The sequence below is a fragment of the Egretta garzetta genome, unplaced genomic scaffold (assembly GCF_000687185.1).
Source record: "Egretta garzetta isolate BGI_Z169 unplaced genomic scaffold, ASM68718v1 scaffold68, whole genome shotgun sequence".
NCBI lineage: Eukaryota > Metazoa > Chordata > Aves > Pelecaniformes > Ardeidae > Egretta > Egretta garzetta.
Window position 1 is genome coordinate 289,634 of NW_009260774.1, and position 19,546 is coordinate 309,179.

The 19,546-nt window shown below is 42.1% G+C and overlaps 1 protein-coding gene across 1 annotated transcript in view; it reads right to left on the minus strand.

Moving 5' to 3' along the window:
* Window positions 1-532: 532 nt before the first annotated feature.
* Window positions 533-19,546, minus strand: part of CPM (carboxypeptidase M) — a 31,946-nt gene continuing 12,932 nt past the window's right edge. The window contains exons 2-8 of the mRNA XM_009646303.2: window positions 12,458-12,555; window positions 5,643-5,815; window positions 4,015-4,199; window positions 3,596-3,766; window positions 2,631-2,780; window positions 1,558-1,709; window positions 533-766 (exon numbers count right to left, since the gene is read on the minus strand). Of these exons, the coding sequence (XP_009644598.1) occupies window positions 533-766; window positions 1,558-1,709; window positions 2,631-2,780; window positions 3,596-3,766; window positions 4,015-4,199; window positions 5,643-5,815; window positions 12,458-12,472 (1,080 nt within the window). The 5' untranslated portion in view covers window positions 12,473-12,555. The remainder of the gene's footprint in view (window positions 767-1,557; window positions 1,710-2,630; window positions 2,781-3,595; window positions 3,767-4,014; window positions 4,200-5,642; window positions 5,816-12,457; window positions 12,556-19,546) is intronic.

Below are 19,546 nucleotides of genomic sequence, written 5' to 3' on the forward strand. Positions count from 1 at the left end.
CCACCTTTGTGTCTTGCAAAGCGTCCCTGTTGCTGGCCTTTACCTCCTGTCAGCCCTGAGCAGTCTCCTCTGTCAAGGTGAGAACGAGCGTATGTAAAAAATGCCATTCCTCATTTATAGCAGTGGTTTTATTACAACACATTAGGATGGGGCTAATTGCTTACAGTTGTGTGGCTGTCAGCTCAACGAGGAACCCGAGTTTGCATGAAACTGTTGCGGTACAATCCTTGACTTTTTTGAAGTCAGGCAAACTTTTCAGCACCTGTTTGTACTTTCTGCATCAAAATTTTAGTTATCTCCATAGGCTGTACAGAATTTCTTTAGACTAAAACACTTACGTAGAAAAATATGATAAGTCTATTACAATTAAACATTTGATTGTCAAGCCAGTGTTTTACAAAATACAATAAACATAATTGTAAATTTAAGAATTTGGTATGTAAAAACATCCTTTTGCATATACAATTCCTTGTCGGAAAAGCCACGTTTGTGCAGGGAGATTTTGCCTTGCCGTGTCACATCGTTCCTGACTTTAATGGAAAATGACAAGCATAACCGTCATCAACACCGAGATCTGTAGAGTTGGTTTTACTGCGGCTGAATCCCGCTCGAGCTGCTGGTAGAGGGGCGTTTTGGGACAGGAAGCAGCGCTTGATCTGATGGAGACTTCTGAGAAAGAGAAGTCGTGTTTCAGAGCACTGAAGTTACCGGTGTTGTCGGGTATTTCCAGCGTCTTCAGCATCGATTTGTATCCCGGTACAGTAGCCTAGGAGCAAAGCCGAAAGGTTTCTTACTCGGTTTGAAAGATGGAGTTCAGCTGTGAAACAGTCATTATCTAAGGTGCTCATTTACCCTTTCAACGTATAGGAACAGTGTTCTAAACGCGAGTTTAGGAACGCGGAATGAGGAGAAGAGGCAAGTTTTTCACATTACAGCAGTAAGACTAAACCCCCCAAAAGCCCGAGATGAAAACAGAATATTTATTTACTTATTTACTTATGATAGGGGTGCACCACGCGCCGCACAAGAGAGGGACTCCCGCAATTACGCTTCAGCGTAAGCCCTTGGCTGGCAGCAGGCAGAGCCCGTGCTGCGTGGATGTTCTCTGATACCGGCTGCTGGCAGCCTCCGCAGAGAAGCCGTTTTGACCCACGGAAGTAACTGTCACCGACCGAGGGGGGTGTCGGCCTGTGCCTGCCTGGGGCTCCGTGGCTCCCAGCCTCCACCTCCTCACCCTTCGAGAGCTCTGCCCTTTGTTTCAGACACCTCAAGCTGCTGTCACCATGGTCCAGACACTCGCCCCAGCTGGCTCCACCATCCGGGTCAGATGAGTGCTAATCTCAGACACTCCAGGGACTCGAGAGTTTATGGTATCAAAAAGATTTCCTTTCTGCTGACTCATGTTTTAAGATACTAATTTCTTTTAAATCTGCTAAGGACTCTTTACAGTTCCTGAACTCGGGCAAGTTCAGCTTATTTGTCTGCAAGGATGCAGCCTCGCTGTGCTCAGGAACTCTATGAATTAGAAACAATAATTCAGTAAGGCCGCACACTTACGTTGATCACATATGTCCCAGGCAAAAGGAGAAGAAAGTACTCTCCTTGTTCGTTTGTCCTGTAGGGGCAGACATGAGGCCTTCCTTTGGCTTCCACGATGGCATTGGGAATAGGATTCCCGTTCTTATCCGTAACTTGACCCTTGACGCCTACGAAAAAGGGAGAGCGGAGAAAAGATCACAGCCTGTAAGCGTGGTGAGCTGCCTTCTCCGGGAAAGGCAGACTGTTGCTGGATGCACTCAAAGGCTATTTCAGTGATTTCAAGCACATCTGATATCACCAGTCACTTCTCTCTTAACTCAGGGAATTAAAATAGAAAATCCTTTGTTGGTGGTAATAGTTTACCCTCACATTAAGTTCAAAAGCAGCACTGTGAGCTCTGCCTCTAAATCCCACTTGCTGAAAGCATCATATTTACTTACTGTACGTGTCTTTCACTGAAGGGCTTCAATCTTCAGTAATGGTTTGGGAGTGGTTTTGCCCCCCCCCTTTTTTTTTTTTTTTTAAATTTAAAACAAGTCAGCGTCTTATCTAGTACTTCCCAATGGCAGAATACCAACAGTGTCTGCTTGTGAGGCAGTTTTCCTGAATTCTCACGCACCACCTTCAAGGCAGCACTGGCATTAAGCGAAGATAAAACAGCAGTCAGACATTCTGGGCAACAAAATGCAAGATAAGCAACAGAGTTATGCAAACCCCTCAACTCATTGTAAAGCACCGCTTCACTAAGCAGCAGCTCGCTCTCTCCCTCAGCTGTGAAGTCAAGATCACACCTAGGAAAGCCTTAAAAAATACCAAATCCAAGCAGCAAAGACCCATAAAACATGGTCCATGTGCGCACACACACACACACATTTAGAGACCGCTGAAATAACTGCCTGCCCCAAGGCTGCTCAGGACTCCCGCAGGCAGGCTCCCTGCGGGGGGCTGTACGGTCAGACGACCCCAGGGACCTGTCCCTTGCTCCTGCCCCAGCACATTTTAAGCCCCTTGCGCCCCTGTAGCGGTGCCGGTCGCCCCACAGATGACACACCCGTCAGCTCGCCTCCCTTACCCATCCCTGGCCTTGCAGCGCTTTACTTGTTTTATGTATTCGATCAGAGCAACTTTGTTGTCTCTCCAGAACTTTTCCAACTGGTCTGCTGGAGGGTATTTACAGCAGGACAGCTCCAATGTAATTTCAAAACACTGTCCCCAGACATAGTTGTAATCTTGCATTCCACCTTAAAAATGAAATAAAACAGTGTTCAGCTGCAAAGAAGCACCAAGTTCAAGCTAGAAGAAAAACAGGAGAGTTAAAATGTTGGTACTTGTATCACACCTGTCAGAAAAGTGAATCAGATAAATTATTCCTCAATGCCACACTTGTATTTACTGCATCCTGCGGAAAACCAGCTTAGTTACTCCAGTTGCATGTAGGGTGTGGTTTCCTAAAGCAGTGGTGTTTTGGGAATGATGATTATTATGGCTGAGGAAGAGTGAGTCTTTGACTTAAATTCATTCAAGCACTCCCAGCTAAATAGGGGCAGATAAATTCACAGGCTGGCATAGCGTTTGCCACTGCCAAAGCCATCCTCAGAGCCTTTCAAGGCTTTGAATTCAGACTGTGAAAACAACACGCAGTGCCACGGTCCACAGGACCCATATTCTATTTGGCTACACATAAACAGTAATGAAAACATTTATTTCAGTAATCAAACATTAAAAAAAAGGCTGGTATATGAACAGGAGATTGCTTTTCTTTCTGAAAGGACAAGACCTTGGTACCACACCAGTGCGTGCGTGTGTGTACGCTATACAGCTATGCAGGCCTTGAGAAAGGGCACAGAGGCAGCCGGAGAGCAGGGACTGCCGCGCTCACTTCGGTAGCCGCTGAGTGGGAGAGTCTGCGAACACCCACGTCCTGCTCAGAGAATCCCCATAAATGCGTTGGCTTACTCTGGGCAAAATCACAGCCCTTTCATCACCAAAGATGGCAGGAGAAAGTGAGAACATCATACCTGAAAGCAGCTGAAAAAAATATCACTGACATTCTTACCTTCTAGCTGGTACCAAGAATAGCCATTGGTAATGCCTTCTGGGAAGGTTTGTCTGTTGTCACACCCAGTCCCCTTGTACATGCTGGCATGGTTGAAGGAATAGGTTTTTGCCAGGTGAATAAAGACATCATCATCTGGAGACCTGCTATAGCCGTTCAAAGAGCCAGTAACTGCAGGATAAAGATAGCCGTCACCCAACTGTCGTTACTGGTGAGACAGAGTGCTGGCTCACACACAGGATAAACACCTCCCAAAGAGCCACATCAAGCAGTGCATTTCTATGGGGCTTATCAAAGTCTGCCTATCCCAGCTCCAAAGCTGGAAAACCCCTGCAGAAATCCTTATAGATTTTGCTTTGGCACAGCTAAAGTTCCTAAACCAAATCAGCTGTGGAGAAGAGAGTTTGTTACTAGCTTACCTGGGTTACCATTGTCAAAAGTGTAACTGGCAACCAGGGCACCCCCATGCAAGTTCGCCGAAAGAACAAATGTTTCATTTTTTATCCAGTTCATTACTGCTTGAGTCTCTGGCTGAATAGTAGCGCTGTTATTTTCAAAGGCATCAGGAAAATTTCTGTTCAGATCTTCTCCATTCTTATTGTACCTTAGAAAGAGAGAAGACGTTCCCGTTACTGTTTCGCCTACAGACGCTTCCACGTCACCACCCTCCCAGTACTTAAGATCTGTGGTGTGCTAGTGTCTTCAGGAAACAGGCAAGATGCCCACTGCAAACCCTCTCAAGCATTAAGAAGATGGACTTCAGTTTGCTTTCTGGCAGCACTGGAATGTTCAGAGGACACAATAAAACAATTCTATTGTATTTCAGGAGGAAACAGTGAATAATATTTAACACTTGTATGGCAGGTACACACCTACACATGCATGAATTGGAAAAACCTAAGCCAGACAAGGAGATTGTTGTCCTTCTGTATGTGTTTTTCACACCTGTATAGAAGACAAAGGTAACTACTGGGTGGCTGTGTCCCTTGTACTGCTGGACACAGAGCAAAAAATCTGACTCAAACACAGGATATATTCTCGTCCCCCTGTACCTGAAGGTCCAGCCTGTGCAAACACTTTCTATCTTTTTCACTCAGGCGGGTCAGTGCAGGGAGTAGAGAGGGTATTTAATGTCAGCTGTATTAATTGTTAAACTGTCTATTTGACAGTGAGGGGATAAAAAAAATACCACCCTCCATAAAAGTCTTACCTATTTGCTGAGGAATAAATTTCTTTCCTAATAAGAAGGAGGGCCTACACTGGTCACCTACAGAACTAAACTACCTTTTCACTTGCTTCCGATGTTGCCATGGCCAGTGATCCAAGAGAACTTCTAGCTCATGGGTTTGCTTTTTCTGCACATTCTAACTTTGTCCCTTTGGCATTTTGCCCCATTCTCCTTCCCTCTTCTAGCTTGTTAAACTTTTCCTCCCCTGTTTGGTCTCTCCAATAGTTACATTAAAGAACGCAAAAGTAGCACAGGATGCAATGCTAGGTTACATTTTCTTCTGCATAAGTTTTTTTCCTAGCACTACTATTGGCACAGCACCCATTACAGCTAGCTCTGCTTGCCTAACTCCTCCCTCTTACTAGATCTACATTCAACACGATCTTTAAACACCTTTCAAAAGTCCATTCAACAAGCTCAGGCACACCTTTTTCTCATTAACAAGGGTTACAGAGTTCTCCAACTGAAATAGATCCCTGTGGGTGGAGTTTTTCTTCTGTTTTTATAGCACCCTAGAGGTCTAAATAGGTTATTGTGTTTCTATTTGCAATCTGGGTCTCCTGCCGAATAGGTTAGGTCATTACACCATTCTGACCAATTTTCTGTAGCCGCACCACACATAAACACCAGTTTGACTCAGTCTTCCAAAAACTCTATGCTGTAACAGTGCGTCTTTAGAACAGCACCGGCCAAAATTAGCCCTAACACATCCTCTAGGCTATCCTCTGCACCAAGTATGATTCAGCCTCTTAGTTATATGCAATGACTACTCCCCACCTGTTTCCTTTACCTACTCCCACCCTCCTAAGCCACCCTTACCTTCCTCGTGTGTAGTAACAGTCAGGCACTTTTGTAGCTTCAAATCCATCAGGATTCATCGTTGGCATGATATGAATCCGGGTATTACTGAGTAACCGGGTAATAATTGGGTCACGTCTATAGCTGGTCACAAGGAAGTCTATCAAATGGAGCAGGATTTCTCTCCCAACAGTCTGTATAAAGAAGCATATATTTAATTTTAAGTCTGTTATGGAAGAAGAAGGAAAAAAAAAAAAAAAAAAAAGACCCACCACCTTGCACTTACAGGTTTTTCTTACTGGAATACACAGACATAAAAGGCACACAAGAGCATTCTGGTCAACACTGTTTTGTTTTATGCTTCCCCCTAAATATATTTAAAGTAATTTAATAGATAAAAGGAGCGAGTGGAAGGTTTTCGCAAGGGTTTTAAACCCAGATCAACCAGAGGTTTTTCTGTAGTGGGAAACTGACTGTGTCAGCTGCACTGCTTAAATCCTGCATGGGTAAGGCATAGCCTTGTCAAAAACGGTAACTGCATAGGCTGCCTGTTAAAGATCACTGGGGCTTGGAAAGGCACCGCTGCATTATCTCAGCTGCACTGCAGAGTCAGCTCTGTGCTGATGCCCGAGGGACCCTGGGCCTGGCACGTCAGCGTCAGTGCTGTGCATCACCACTTGGCTACGATGGTTCAGCAGAAAGGAAAGAGACACCTTCCATGTTTTCCAGTGTGCTAGAGAGCAGGATTTTTTTCTTGTTGATCCCCTTTTATTGGAAGTCAAATTTAACACAGGATCAAGAGAAGCCCCATAGACACTTCTGTTATATTCTCTGCTACATTGCTTTGTTTTAATGCCATGAACACGTGAACGCATTGGGGAAACCAAACAGGTATATATTAATCCTTAGAAAAAGAGATGGAAGGATATCTGGATGCAGACTTTGGATCAAGGAAAGGCAGTGGCAGAGAAAAAGCTAAATACATATTTTTGTTCATTTAAGGTTGTATAGGTTGTGAAAGCTGGACATCTCCCTTTGGTCTACTCTGTCAGATTTCAGGCAAAATAGGGGCAAGTTCCAGCTCCAGTGAGTTGAGAACAATCCTATTCTACCCCAGAAATCACTAATACAGCCTTCACTGGATGATACTTTCCAGAGCACTTTCGCTAGCACTGTGACCCATGCCTCAAGGGCGCTGTAGGGTTCCTAAGCCCTGGCTGGGATGGGAACAAATCAAGACTTGCAACTAGATGTGCTCTGGAGATAATTTATCTCTATTTTATCTCCAAGAACAAAGCCTGGTAAATCACTGCAGGCTCCAGTTCAGAACTACAGCTTCTCAGTATCTTTTAGAATGAGTCTTGCATTACTAAAGTGGAAATACTGCAGAGAATTAATTTTTTTTTTTTCTCTAAAGTGAGGAACATGGACTGGCATTACTGGATGAACCTGGTGTCACAGATAAACATCTCCTTGCTTTCAGACTGGTACAGGCTAAGGCAAAAGGCAGGTGAAGTCAGGCAGGGAAAAGGAATATTTCTCCACAGCTATTTGCTGCACTAATACCTTGTTAAATTTTCACATGGGTGCATTTTAAATGGCAAATCCTGCTCTGGGTATTGAGGTCATACTTGAAGGCAGTCATGATCTCTGAGTGGTACTTGAGCAACTCTACCATGCTCTTTGTACAGGGGAAAAAGGAGGATCTCTTCCCACCCTGCCCCCCAGCAGATTTGTTCCCAAGTTTTCTAACCCTTGCCCGCCAGCTCCTGATGGTCTCCTGCAAACCACCACCCCATAATCCACTAGGGGAAGCCGTGTTACACAAATGCATATACTGTCCCAATTACCAAGTGGTTCTTTTTCTAGACACCCCAGTAAATGGTCTTTGACAAGGGGGGAAAAGGTACTGCCATTGACAGTAGCTTCCAAAACAACACCCGAGTACATGAAAGCAGACTGCTCTGCAGGTTTGATAAATTTACTTTGTGATACTTAAGAAGGGATGCAACAGAACCTGTCTTGAACAGGCAGCTCAGTTCCAGCTCTGGGTGATAGACATCTTGGGAGCTAGCAGATTCACAAGCAACAAGAACAGCCCTACCACAGAGATAGCTAAACTACAGACAAGACTGGACTGCTCTTTGGAAGAACTGGGAAAGTACCTCTGCTCCTACTGTGCTTCTCTTCAGTGCCTGACAAAAAGACCTCCAGAAAAGAAAGGGCAGAGAAGCAGGAACAGGAATAAGAAAAAAGAAAAGCAGCAAGAGAAGGTGGCAGAAAAGGACAATGTTTATAAAGAATGAAAGAGGAACAGCTTTTCATAGATGACATTCTTTGCACTTAAGAGTTAAACCCAGACTTATTTACACGTACAGTGTTTTTAAAACTAACCCTATTTTTTACAGGATACCTTGTGTAGTTATTGCTGTACCCAAGTACTTAGTACATTAAACAATTCAGCTAATCTCCATCACAGGAGCTTGGTACTTAGATCATTCCTTGGTGGGGGAAGAGTGTATTTATTACCACACTGTTTTGCTGGAGTGAGAGAGGGGTGGTTTTATTTTGGTCTAGAGTACCCTACATTTCTTGAGAAAGTACATCTGGAGTTGTTTGAGGGGAGAAAAATGGTTTTTGTTTCTGGGAAAGTATAGCTCAAGTTTTGAGCAAGCCCTTGGAAGGCATCTCCTGCCCAGCCAAGATTTACCCTGTTAGTAGAGAGGTCAGCTGTACCTGTGGAGAAAAGCTAAGAGACTTTTATTTTTACTTTAGAGCTTCAACTAAGGGATCTAGACACAGTGAGGTAGGCAGCTGGCAGTAAAGTCAAGGACAGGCACCTTAACCTGTCTCTAGTCTAATTCAAAGATGTAGAGAGCAGGGGACAGCCTTTACCTGCTCTGGGGCTTTGAGAAGACATGACAAATATTGGTTTTAATTGCAGCATCCCAAGGGCAATGGTCAGGTGCATTGTTTTGCTGTAGCTCAGACAGGGGTGACACAATAACAAAGGAAAACCCTTTCTCCCACCTCTAGGGACACAGACATTAAGTTTCTCTGTTCACTTTCAGCTGCCAGTTTCCTTGCATGCCCCAAAGGGAGAGAGTCAGCAGGGAAGGCTTTCAGTGATCCTCAGGGGAAGTGCTGAATGAAGAAGCATATACGTGTCAGGGTGTATCAGCACTGTAGGAAAGGGTGTGACTGCCTGCCATTTCTGTAGATGTACCCCTTAAACTTGCTGACTATGGCTTCTGGCGTGGCTGGGTCAGCACCCTGCTCAGCTGCTGAAGGGCTTATACTCAAGAAACCCTAGCGCATCTAGTTAAAAGATTAAGGTTAGCTCCAATTGCTCCTGCACTGTAACACTGTACTGCAGCACCCCTGTTTTTAAAACATTTTTATTACCACATGACAGAGACCTAATACCAGGGGACTATGGGTGGATGGACTCTGCCCATTTTTATGATTAAAATTCTTTCCTTAAACATGGCCTGGTTTTTGAGTTGAACTATGTTGAAAGAAAGAGCCAAACCATCAGGTAGGACCTGTTTCAGAGCAACACGGTCTTGCCAGTCTCCTTGCTCCAGCCCTGACTGTTCTACAGGCCTAGTGCAGTACACCAGGCACGGCCCTGCCCACAGAAACGAAGTTACAGCAGAGAAACTGATAGTCCATCTTGGTTTACCACAAATGCCACACTTACAAGACATTCTTTTTTTAACACTTGTACAGCACTATTATGTGCAGCTGCAACACGCCCGACCATGTTTGTCCTTCTTCACTAAACTACACCAATGTGGCAAACACAGTTTGTCACATATCCATTCATTTCTACAGCAGTAATCACTGTAGAAACATGAGAGCCGCCGATGTGTGACAGGAAATCACAGTTCCTTGGTTTACCACTGAATGAAATGGCAACATGAGGCCTGCTTTTGAACTAGTAACTGGCATGAGATGTTACCACCTAGACAAATTCCACAAGCTTCACGCTTCCCAGCGCAGGCTTCACCTGGTTGAGAAATGGATCACTTTTTCTTTTCCTACTCAGAAGAGTGGGAGTAAAGAGGAGGAAGAAGATAACTGGGCTGAGGCAGCAGCCCTACCCATGTTAACAGAGATCTCAGCAGCACGCAGCTTTTTTAAAGACTGAGGTTAGCAAATAGATTTGATTGCTTTCAATTTTGAAATCTCTGGTGCTTCTGACTTTTACATCACATCAGCTAATACTGAAGCCAGGTGCAAAACAGTTCACTATACAATAAAATTTCTTTTTTTTATTCTCTTATTTGTTTCCTTGCCACACCACTTCCATACTATATTGCACAGTACAACGGACATAGGGAATATGTGCTGAAAATTCCTTATAGCATATTGTACAGTATGTGGACACAACTCTTTTTGCCCAGCCTGGTGGTAAGAAAAAAAAAAAAAAGCCTTTTTTTATAGTAGCATTTTGATAGTGAAATGCAGCTTCCATTCATTTGTGTACTCACATTATTTTATTAGAACTTCCCTGTTGGGCAGCTCTCCAAATAACCTAGGTTTTCTTCCAGCAGCACATGTGAGAAGCCTGCACACGTGCAATCCAGGCTCCCCCCCCAACTGTTAGGTTTTAGGAGCAGCCAGTCAACTGAGTCAAAAAAGAAAAATGTCATTTGTGTGATCATGACAGGTTAGAAGGGCAGCATCACCAAATAACACTTGAGAACAGAACTTTTCTCACTTTGTACCATTTATGGAAATCATTACAGAGCCACAAGAGACCTGCCTAGATCAATGAAGCCATTATCCTGCAATTTTAAGTTATGAAAGACTGCGGAACACAAGTTGAAGCTTGTCATACAGTTAGAGCAAAACTTATCTGCTTAATGTATTATAGGGGTAGTTGAATCTTTCCCCAGTGACTAGTCCAGCAGAATCTTATATTATGGGAAAAAAATAATTCAAGTTCTCTGATGCTTCTCTATATGAGGAATTCATTTCCTGCCATCTGAAATACATTTATGGTCAGATAGGAAAAACAAACACCAACTGTGCCTTATATCTGTACACAAAAAAACCCATAAAGCAAAGATCATCATGAGGGCCTGAAAAGGAGGAATAGGTCTATTTCCAGAATCTTCCCTAGGTGCATGCTTGGTGTAAATGAACAAGCTAGAATGCAGCATGGCACTTAGTGCTATGTGGTACCTAGGCAGCTCAAGGCTCAGCCCTGCTCAAACTCAGATATAGTGCCAGATACTTAAAAAAAAAAAAAAAAAAAAAAAAGCCTTGCCTCATTTCCTCACAAAGTCAATATAAAAATTTAGATCCTAGGCAGTGATCCAGGTTGCCTGATCTCCAGCAATTCCTGACCCTGTGGATACGCAAACAGTGTGTGTCTCCATGGTCAAAGTTCCTTGTGCATAGCCAGCTGGGCAGTGATAATGGCAGGAGTGCTTCACTGCGGAGGTTTCCATAGGAGGAGTGGCCTTCTGCAGTCCTGCAATACTGGGTTTGAGAGCCAGGCTGTTCTGCATGAGGTCATATCCTGCCCTCCATCTCTTTCCCACCAAAGCTGGGCCATCTGTAGCCATAGGTTTGCAATTCCCTTCAGCAGTCTGCAAGGATTGTCACATGGAACTGCAATTCCTAGGCACCCTGGACTACCCTGCTGACACGCATCAGGTTTCAGAAATTGCAAACCCTGTCTTGGGCATCCAGTAACGCATGTACCCATTTGAAACCATGAATCAGCTTCCTCCCACAGAGTTAAATTCCAAAGTACTCAGACTCCCAGCAGCACTTTGAGCATAGCCACTGTCAAACAAGGTGAAACTAGTCTAACTTGGGGAAAACGCTTGGCACGTAATGTCACAAGTGCCTGTAGGCGTGCAAGTGCTCACACACAGTATTGGTAATAGCAACAGCTTATGATATGTTACACTTTACACAGGATACACTTCCTAATACATCTATTTTTCTTAGTTTTGGGAATCACAGTCTAGCATATATATATAAAAAAATATAAATTTTGCCATTTTCCTGTTAAATTATTTACCCTTCACATTAAAGACTGCATAGAAATATAGTGTAGATTAAGCTTATCCTGAACATGACTAGTAAAAGCAGGTAAAGCTAAAGAATAAGGGAAATAATAGAAAGCAAGAAAAGATGATAGAGAAGAGTGAAGCTTTGAGTCTTTCTGTTCCAGATTCATGTACTACACCAGGAAGACACACAATCACTATTATCATCTCTTTTATGTATATATATATAATCCTCCTTTAATAAGTGGGCATTCTTTCCACAGCATGTTAAGCCTGAAATCACTTTTTTTTTTTTTGTACTCACTGTGTTATCTCAGGTGAATCTAGGTATTCCTAGCTTAAGGTTCCCAAGATACGTTTTCTTTCTAAAATTAGTCTTTGGTGCTTCGCAGCAATTGTTATTCAATCTTAGGACACATTTGAAGAGTTCTATCAGTCATACTTCATGCCTAGGCAATAACAATGTACAAGCAAACTACCGCATCTGACTCATTGCTGGGAAAGTTAAAGCCTCTGGGTTTATTCATGTGGAGAAGACAAAGCTCTCTACTTAAGAGAGGTCTTAAGTGTAGGAGTCTTCATCGTGATGTAAGGTCTCCTAGAGCCCTTCCATCAAAACAAGAGACCTTTATTCTTGAAATTCCTCAAGAAATACACATGTAGTAGGTCTTCTTTGAGGTATTGTCATACCTCATATTACCTCATAAAACCTTAACATTAAGTAGCACACACCTGAGAGAAGTTCACTCTAAATCTCTGATAAATGTATTTGCCATAAACAACATTGTAAAAGTTGAAACGTACCTCATCCCCATGCATATTAGCAACATACTTGAACTCTGGAATGCCAATCTTATGATGTGTTGGAAACCTTCCCAGAACAAGAACCCACAGGTCTCTACCTTTAAGAGGGGAAGGGGAAAAGACATTTTTTAAACAAGTGTAAAATCATACAAACCTTAGAGAAAATATAAAAATAAAAAGAATTGGTCATTAAGGCCACCGTACAAATTCTCGTATTTCATTGCTGCCCAGTCAGTCCTATATATAACATATCAAAGTAGGCTGTGGGGTTTTTTTATTCTGTGAGTATGTGTTAAATTAGTTATAGGAATAAATGTTTTGTCTTCTGACCAAAAGTGTGTAGTGAACCGCGGAATTTCAAAAGCATTTAACCAGTACTAGAAAATAGTTTGGTGGTTTGGTTTTTGGTTTTTTTTTTTAATAAACAGTTTTCAAATCAAGTTTAGCAAGCAAGATCTTGTCAAGCAAAGTCACTAAGCAGCTAAGGAGTATTTAAAATAAAAAGACACACTTCCTCCAAAAATATGAAATAATGACAAGGGTTTTCTGAAGTACATAGAGATGTTTCCATTATCCCAGAGAAGGAGCATCATTTTTTTTTTTATTAAAGACAACACAGAAAAGCTAAACACATTCATATGTAACTGCTCAGAAAACAGAAGATACTAGGCAGAGCTGTATCAGCGACATGTTCCAAAAAGTTAGCAGGGAAAGAATTAAAAGCTACAGAAAGAGTATTAGTTAGGACAACTAAAGCTGCACAGGAAGCTGAACTTCAAGTAACTTTATGCTTTATGCCAGCCTACCCTAAATATTTAAATATTGAAAGGAGGCCATGATAGAAAGAGGGAAATAAGATTATTAGAAGGTTGGACCAGATGGTCCTTGCTGTCCCTTCCAACCTGGTATTCTATGATTCTAACTAAACAAACATACATTTTGGAAGTCCTCATTTAAAGGGAGCGGGGGTGCATTTTTTATTATTATTTTTAGTGATGTGGCATTTCAGATCTCATCTGCAAAACTATGCTTCCCACTAGTCTGCTCAATGAGGTGGAAAGCTCTAGTTTCAGTAGGTGGCAGCAATGAAACTTGGACGGGCTCCTTGGTAATAGTGGTCCCAGCCTATAGATTGCTAATGCCCAGACCTTGCATGCACGCTGCCTGGCCCCAGCTCTCACGCAGGGCTTGTTGGGACCTATGAGCCATCTCAGCAGAGTCCAGCTGTCATTGCTACTTACAGGAAAGAAGAACGTGGGTGTTGCTATACACAGTATTGTAAAAAGCATTATTTCCTAAATCTTTGTGGAACATAAAATCTGCAATAAATAAACTCTGGAGCATAACAGTTTCTCAGAGGTGGAAGCCATGACCCTTGTGGTATAGCTACAGCAAGTCAGTCACATAGCTAGAAAGGAAAACAAAGTGCTGTGGCAACCAGCACCTCCAGGAATGAGAGAAAAAGAAATGTTGAAGAGGACAGAAGGAACACTATAAGATGCACTGAAACTGCACCAGACTTGATGGTGTCCCAGTTCTCTGTTCTAGATGGAAGCGGATACAGCTAAACTGCTTTCCTACAGAGGTGACATATACCTTCTATAAGGTTATAAATTCATTTAGCCCTGGGACTGCCTGTTATCAGTGTGAGTACCAAGAACACAGACAGGGCTTCAAAATATCTTAGAGCCAATGGGTTCAGTGAATTACATGTAAAAAGCCCTCTCAGAGTAAGTGAAGTAAGTGCTGATTAAAAGCATTAGTTTCTCAAATACTTGATGATTTCCTATACGAGCACAAAGCAGTGACCTAGAAGGTGAGATAGCTTAGTGCATTAAATGAACCAATATACTTACTACATTTATATTACCTTTCTGTACATAATTATTATCTAATATATAAAATACCCAACCAATCACAGCAGCCAAACAATATTGTAATCCCTCGAACATGAAGTATCTTATCTCACCAATAACCAGACATTAATATCAGCCCCTGGTTTTATTTGGATGGAAACAGATCACAAGGGCCACTTCAAATCCAGCTACTAGCAATGATGACATCCACATCCATTGCATACAGACTTTTTGGAGTATCTCGTGAGCCAATGTAGAGCAGTGCACCATATTCTTTAGCCGCTTCCCCATAGCAGCACTAGCACCGATTCAGTACTATATACACACCGAAGCAACAAGAGTCCAAGTACAGCTGAAATGCTATAGTTATTTCTGTCATACAAGACTTTCTACAGATAATATTGTATTCTAATTTTAAATTTTAAAAAAAAAAAAAAAAAAAGAAAGAAAAGAGAGATTTCCAGTGCCTTTCCACCAGCAGTGCTCATTCCTACTGCTATCACTGTGAAATTGCACTCATGGGAAACACAAGGAAGAGCTAAGTATAGACTAGCATTAATTACTGATTTAAATTGGTCTTTCCAGCATTAGTGTTTAGACTGTTTATAGTTTATGTGAGGGCCATCTAAATGATAAACACTCCCATGAACTGAGACACCAATTATTTCCTGGCATTTCCAGCATGTGCTAAGTATTAAACCTACCATTAACAATTAAATTAAATTCCTGGGTCTGCTCAGCCTGCAGTACTGGATAGCGTACCTATGAGAGATGATGTAAGATTTCATTCCATACAGCTGTAATTTACTGTATATAAAGACTCAGCATATAGATAAAAGTTTCCTTTAATCAGTAAAGCCTAGATAACTCTGGTTTTGTACCTGAAGTGAACAGCTAAGCCACCTCCCATGCTTTGAATCAACTAAATGTATATCAAAAAGCCATTTCTCATTGCCAAACTAGAACCAACATCAAGTAATTAGTGAACTATATTTCAAGTAATTAAGACAGACACGTCATTCTAACTGTGTGTCTCAGGACAAGTAACAAGACTTGTATTGGAACAGAGCCAGATCACAGCTTCTAGTGGAACAAGCAGTCTTTTTAAAAATTTTCTAGCATTGCCACAGTTCATGGCATAGTATCAGTATTCTAAACAGATCTACGAAAACTGGGAATTAAGAATTGAAACTGATCTCCAGATCTAGTGGGGAAGAAACCCAATGATTTGTAGATGTTGCCCTCTGAATTGCACTCCCTGGTTTGTTTGGGGTTTTTTTTTTTTTTGATTTATTTCTTCTTTTCTTCACTTTGTTCTTCACAGCTTCATTTATGAAAAAGAACTGTTGTTGTTTCAAAGAAAGTTATGGCTAGGAAATGAAGTTAAATGACTGAGCAACACACCAGGCCCACTGTCAGTACTGCTCAGACTAGGCTACTGATTCAAAAGTTTGCATGGAGGTCCACTTCAACCCAGAAAAAGCAATAGGCTGACTACAGTCCTCCTGGGCTGGCCATCTGTTGCACACTGACTTCATGGGTAGGAACTGCAGCAACGCTGATCCAAGTTGAGGTAGGCTCTACTTAGAAAGGCACAGAACGGACAGAAGAGGAAGAAAGATTGACTCTCGTTAAAATGCAAGGTAAAAGAACAATTTAATCATAGAAACAATCACAAAATCATCAAACAGCCCAGGTCGGAACGGACCTCAAAAGATCATCTGGTCCAGCCTTTCATGGGAGAGGGAGCCTAGGTGAGATTGTCGAGCACTCTGTCCAACTGCATCTTGAAAACCTCCAGTGATGGGGACTCTACCACATCCCTGGGGAAGTTGTTCCTGTGAATGATTGTTCTCACTGTAAAAAAATCCTTTCTTATATTGAGATGAAACCTCTCCTGGTGCAACTTGTACCCATTGTCCCTTGTCTTTTTCCACATGGCTCCTTGTGAAGAGAGAGCTTCAATCCTCTTTGCAGCCACCTTTTCAGTACTAGAATCCTGTGATGAGGTTCCCCCTGAGCATTCTCCTCTCCAGGGAGAAAAGCCTGAATTCCTTCAGTCTTTCCTCACAGAGCAGGTTCTCCAGCCCTTTGATCATCTTGGTTGGCCCCTCTTGGGACCTTCTCCAGTCCATCCACATCTTTCTTGAATTTTGGGGACCAGAACTGGACACAGCACTCCAGGTGCTGCCTGACAATCACTAAGTAGAGTGGGATGATCACATCCCTATCTCGGCTAATAATGCCCCTGTGGATGCAGCCCAGGATCTCATTTGCCTTCGCTGATGCAGCAGCACACTGCTGACTCATGTTCAGTTTATTGTCCACCAGGTCCCACCAGGTCCCCTTCAGCAAGGCTGCTCCCCAGCCTCACAGATCCTATCCTGTACTGGGCTCTTTGGTTATTCCATCCCAGGTGCAGGACTTCTCATTTATCTTTTTTAAGCTTCGTACTGTTCTTGCTAGCCCATTCCTCCAGCCTGTCCAGGTCTCTCTAAGATGGCTCACCCTTCTGACTTGTCCACCTCACCACCCAGTTTGGTGTCACCAGCAAACATGGTGACAGTGCTCTCAATCCCATCGTCCAGATCATTTATAAAGGTGTTGAACATTGTAAGGTCCAGTATTGATCCCTGGGGGACCCCACTTGTGACAGGCCGCCAGCCTGAGTAAAAAACATTGATGACTACCCTCTGAGTGTGGCCAGTTTCCTACCTATCTCACAGGCCACCTATCCAATCTTTATCTTGCCGGTTTGTCCAGGAGAAGGCTGTGGGAAACAGTGTCAAAACCAGTTTATAGAATCATAGGATCATTTAGGTTGGAAAAGACCTTTAAGATCGTCAAGTTCAGCTGTTAACCTAACACTGCCATCTAACCACTAAACCATGTCCCTAAGCAGCTCTGGATCTGATTGAATGCTTATTTGAACAGTACAGCACTGAACATAGCTCATACAAAACTTGCTCTGGCACTGGCTAGATAATTGAGTTTTTAGATGTCTAAATCCAAGCCCCAGATATGAAATTACTTGGATCCATGTATGTTACCTATAAAATGTATAAAGCTAGATTATGAATAAAGACAACATGACATACCAAATCAAAGTAATGACCTCAAAAAATATACTTTTGAGATTTGATACAAGCCACAACAACCTACTCTCTTTGTATTTCATATCCTCTTCCTTAAAACTTACGAAATTTTTACTCTTACTTATCTTGTGTTTGGCAACAAACTCTACAGGCCAAGTAGCATATTATCAGGGCAGTTTGTATATTACCCAGAAAGATGTGGCCCTAAGCTGTATGGAAGGCCACCTTAATAGTAAGAAAAGAAGTAGAGAAGTGAAGTAGAAAGTGCAAACAACTCAAAAGCTTTATCATTATTCTTCAGATTGTTATTGACTACAGATATTTCAACACTCCTGAGAATTCATCCTATCAGGGCTTCGTTCTATCGTTCTCCACACAAATTTTTAAAGTATATGTTTCTGACCCCCAAAACTTAGAGTCGAAGCACTGCAAAACAAGAAGGGGGACCAGACAGGCAAGGTTTTATTCAAGGAGAACATAAGAGGGTGGTGGCCATGCCTTAGGCATAGCTTCTATCAATCCTGCTCAATTCCAGTATAAGCAGAAGAGCTTCAGCCTAGATTCGATGATGAGAACACCAAGTAACAGTAGTGAAATAAACATACCAGCTGATTCTTACAACAGCTTCCACTGCAAGAGCAACCACTACATAATTATGGTTTGACAGAAGAAAGAGAAACAATGCAAATAACTAACATCTGCATTACTTATACAAAATATTGTGGGGAGACGGGATGGCATGAGACTCACTCCCTGATAAATTCTTCTGTAGATATACCACAATTCCCACATAATCTCTCAGATGCTCTTTAATCTACTTTAACTATGCATACTAATACTGGAAACATTTCCCTAACTGCATTTGGCAACATATTCTGCTATGTCTTAGCATATTCCTTCCTTACTGGCTACCTGTAATACTACTATAAATCTAGGTTAATTGTTACCATGCAAGATACTAAGGCATCCTTACAGTTTTCTTTTTATTGCAGAACTATGTCAGGGTATCTTCCCAGCTGCACCTGACACCTATTTTCTGAGACTACGTCAAACTATGCTTGTTACTTACATAAAGTTCCTTATCTTGCAGGAAGAGAGAGCTCAAGAAATCAATCCCGACTTTATCACTTCTAATTTTTAAGTCACATCCATGGTAAATCTGTTTCTGTGCTAACACAAACCATTAATTGGCTTTTAATTTTTCTGATCTGTACTTTTATTCCCTGCAAAGCTCAGTACTGTCAGTGTGTAACACAGGGGTACAATTGCCACTTATGTGCACACCCATAGGCAGGAAGATGGAAATACAAAGACATTAAACACTTATGTAACTTAGTATTGTACTTCCAAGCTTCAATACAAAGTGTTAGTTTCTCCATGATAACAGTGGGGCAATACTGTCTTCCAGCAAAACACTACCACAGCTAATGAAGGACTTCAGGAGCCATTCCCTTATGCTAAGCAAGCACCAGCAGCATCCTTGCCCCGTGGTACTCTGATTTGCCATCACCAATTCAAGCTGGAAAATCTGAAGCTACTTTGGAACTTGTCTTCCACAAGGGGACTGCCCAACAGCACACACCTCTTGATTCAGATTCTGACAGAATTTGAGTTACCAGCACATTATGTATATAACCAGAAGTGTTTAAGCACGATGACTGATGTAGTAGCATTGCAAAAGTATCCTTACAAACATGAACAAATGCATGAGTTTAATCTAGCCAGACTGTTGAGTAAAGCCCCTTCCAGATTATGGTAAGTAATATAAATGTATCCTTTGGGGATATACATTTTGTAAATTATCAGCCAAAAGAGGAAGCTGCCTGCTCGTAAAACAGACACTCTAGATGTCTAGTTTGTACTCAGAATAAGCCACGTACCTGAAGCTGGGATCAGACAGACATCTGTATGAACAACTGTAGTTCATCAGATTCTTTTGTGAGCTTATCCTCACTTTCAGTATGCCATGTTCTCATGGTCTACTGAGACAGACAGGATTATCTAAAGAATCAGCCTGGATTAGAATAAGTAATAAACAAAGTTGGTAGCCCAAGAAGACCTAGGACACTTTAAATATAAGAAAGTCTTGAAGGTGTTTTGAAGGATTAAAAAGATACAGATCAATCACATATGTTAAC